The sequence below is a fragment of the Rhinopithecus bieti genome, unplaced genomic scaffold (assembly GCF_001698545.2).
Source record: "Rhinopithecus bieti isolate Rb0 unplaced genomic scaffold, ASM169854v2 scaffold_23862, whole genome shotgun sequence".
NCBI classification, from domain to species: Eukaryota; Metazoa; Chordata; class Mammalia; order Primates; family Cercopithecidae; genus Rhinopithecus; species Rhinopithecus bieti.
Genome location: NW_016811338.1, coordinates 202893 through 205490, shown reverse-complemented (window position 1 = coordinate 205490; position 2598 = coordinate 202893). Strand labels below are relative to the sequence as shown.

At 41.2% G+C, this 2598-nt stretch overlaps 1 protein-coding gene across 1 annotated transcript; it reads right to left on the bottom strand.

The window, feature by feature from the left end:
* Positions 1-795: 795 nt before the first annotated feature.
* LOC108543314 (olfactory receptor 2F1) lies at positions 796-1872 on the bottom strand. The gene has a single exon (XM_017893738.1). It carries the CDS (start codon positions 1832-1834, stop codon positions 881-883), a length of 954 nt encoding a protein of 317 aa, XP_017749227.1. The 5' UTR covers positions 1835-1872; the 3' UTR covers positions 796-880.
* Positions 1873-2598: the final 726 nt, after the last annotated feature.

Below are 2598 nucleotides of genomic sequence, written 5' to 3'. Positions count from 1 at the left end.
TTAAAATGGACATAAGGGTGATTTCTACACAGCAGACTGACTGATCCTGATTTTCAAAACTTCATATTAAAACCATATTGTTATTCATTGGCTTGTCCAAGGAACCTGTTTTTCTGAAATTAACTACATCTTTGGTATTTTATACATCTATCTCATTGTTTATTTATTTATTTTCTTTCCAAAATTTCAGATAAAGAGTTCCTTGAATTTTCAGAGATTAGACTGCTTTAGGATTTTAAATGAGATCCCATGCATATGCAATAATTTTCTTGCAAAAGTGTGCATTCACTATTTAGCAGCTACTGAGGCTCAGCTTTTCCTTAGCCAATACTGTCATTGTGTACAAACAACCTTTGGTTATATTGTGATCAGAGTGAAACAAGATCTTTAATTGATGTTTCTCCACGAATCACAAATATAATGCATGTGGCTACTTACATCACGTATTATTGTGAACAAACTTTCAATTGTGAAAATGCATTTGACCAAAATATAACCTTTCTGAAATATGGAAAAATAACCAGTTATTCAGTGTAAGATCTAGGAATAGGTCCATGATTACAAACAATGTAACAAACCCAACAGTACAATAATATAGTACAGTTTCTTCCAATTACTACCAAGACAAAGAAATGGAGACTAAATAAGTGTGGCAGGTCTGAGGGGGCAGTGCCATACTCCACTTATCATGCTGCTATGACATAAAAATACCGCACATCTCACTCCCCAACTCAACAGTTCAGCCTCCTACATAACATCCACAGTACATGCTACGTCATCTCCTTCCTAGTTGCCAGGGCAACGTAGTTTATGCCTGTCAGATCTAAGTTGGGTGGAGAACACTGAGGCAAAGCTGTTTTCTCTAAGTCATCTTGACGAGTCAAGTTGCCAGCTTTAATGTTAACCCAGAGAATTTCCATAATAGTTTCTTCCAGGCGCCTTTCACCTCTTTATTTCTTAGACTGTAAATCATAGGGTTCAGCACTGGTGTCAAAATGGCATAAAAGAGAGAGAACAACTTCTCCTGAAGGACAGAGAGACTGGAGTGGGGCTGGATGTAAGTGAAAATGGCCAGGCCATAGCACAGGACAACCACCGTGAGATGAGAGGCACACATGTGGAAGGCTTTCCTCCTTCCTTCTCTGGACTGGATCTTTAAGATGGTGGAGATGATCCGGATGTAGGACAAAAGAACCAGACACAAGGGTGTCATCAGAAGAACAATGCTAGATACCATGATTGTGACCTCGTTGGAGGAGGTGTCCACACAAGCCAGCCTGATCACAGCTAGAATTTCACAGAATATGTGATCAATAAACTTGTTTGTGCACATGGGCAGCTGAAAGGTGATGGTGGTATGCATGAGAGAGTTAATGGATCCACTGACCCAGGATGTGATGGCCAACCTAGCACACAGCGCTCCATGCATGATGGCCGAGTATCGCAGGGGGTCACACACAGCCACATAGCGGTCATAGGCCATCACTGCCAGGAGAACAAACTCAATCCCACCCAAGGCCAGGGAGAAAAATAACTGGGCTGCACAGCTCTGCAAAGGGATGGCTTTATGTTCTGCAAGAAAATGTGCCAGCAGCTGAGGGACTATGCTTATGGCATAGGAGACATCGACAAGGGAGAGGCTGGTGAGAAAGAAATACATGGGAGTGTGAAGTCGGCTGTCCAGTCTGATCAGAAGGACAATGAGACAGTTCCCCAGCATGGTCACCATGTACATGACCAAGAATAGGACAAAGAGGGAGACGTGAGCATCCCAGTCACTGGACAGGGTGAGGAGAATAAATTCACTCGCCCAAGTCTGGTTATCTGTTCCCATTAAAATATTCAAGGATTATTAATCTGTGGAGAGAGTCAGAAAAAAACAGAAGCTGTTGAGTAACCATAATAATAACTTTTTTCTTTTTTTATTATACTTTAAATTCTGGGATACATGTGCAGAATGTGCAAGTTTGTTACATAGGTATACACGTGCCATGGTGATTTGCTGCACCCATCAACCCGTCGTCTACATTAGCTATTTCTCCTAATGCTATCCCTCTCCTAGCCCCTCACCCCTCGACAGGCCCTGGTGTGTGATGTTCCCTTCCCTGTGTCCATGTGCTCTCATTGTTCAACTCCCGCTTATTAGTGAGAACTTGTGGTGTTTGGTTTTCTGTTCCTGTGTTAGTTTGCTGAGAATGATAGTTTCCAGCTTTATCCATGTCCCTGCAAAGAACATGAACTCATTTTTTTTTTTTATAGCTGAATAGTATTCCATGGTGTATATGTGCCACATTTTCTTTATCCAGTCAATCATTGATGGGCATTTGGGTTGGTTCCAAGTCTTTGCTATTGTGAATAGTGCTGCAATAAACATATGTGTGCCTGTATCTTTATAGTAGAATGATTTCTAATCCTTTGGGTATATACCCAGTAATGGGATCGCTGGGTCAAATGGTACTTCTGGTTCCAGATCCTTCAGGAATTAACTCAAGATGGATTAAAGACTTAAATGTAAGACCTAAAACCATAAACACTCTAGAAGAAAACCTAGGCAATACCATTCAGGACATAGGCATGGGCAAAGACTTCATGACTAAA

What these genes read in the sequence shown, in the direction of transcription:
- LOC108543314 (XM_017893738.1), bottom strand. Translation starts at nt 1,834, where the DNA reads ATGGGAACAGATAACCAGACTTGGGCGAGTGAATTTATTCTCCTCACC.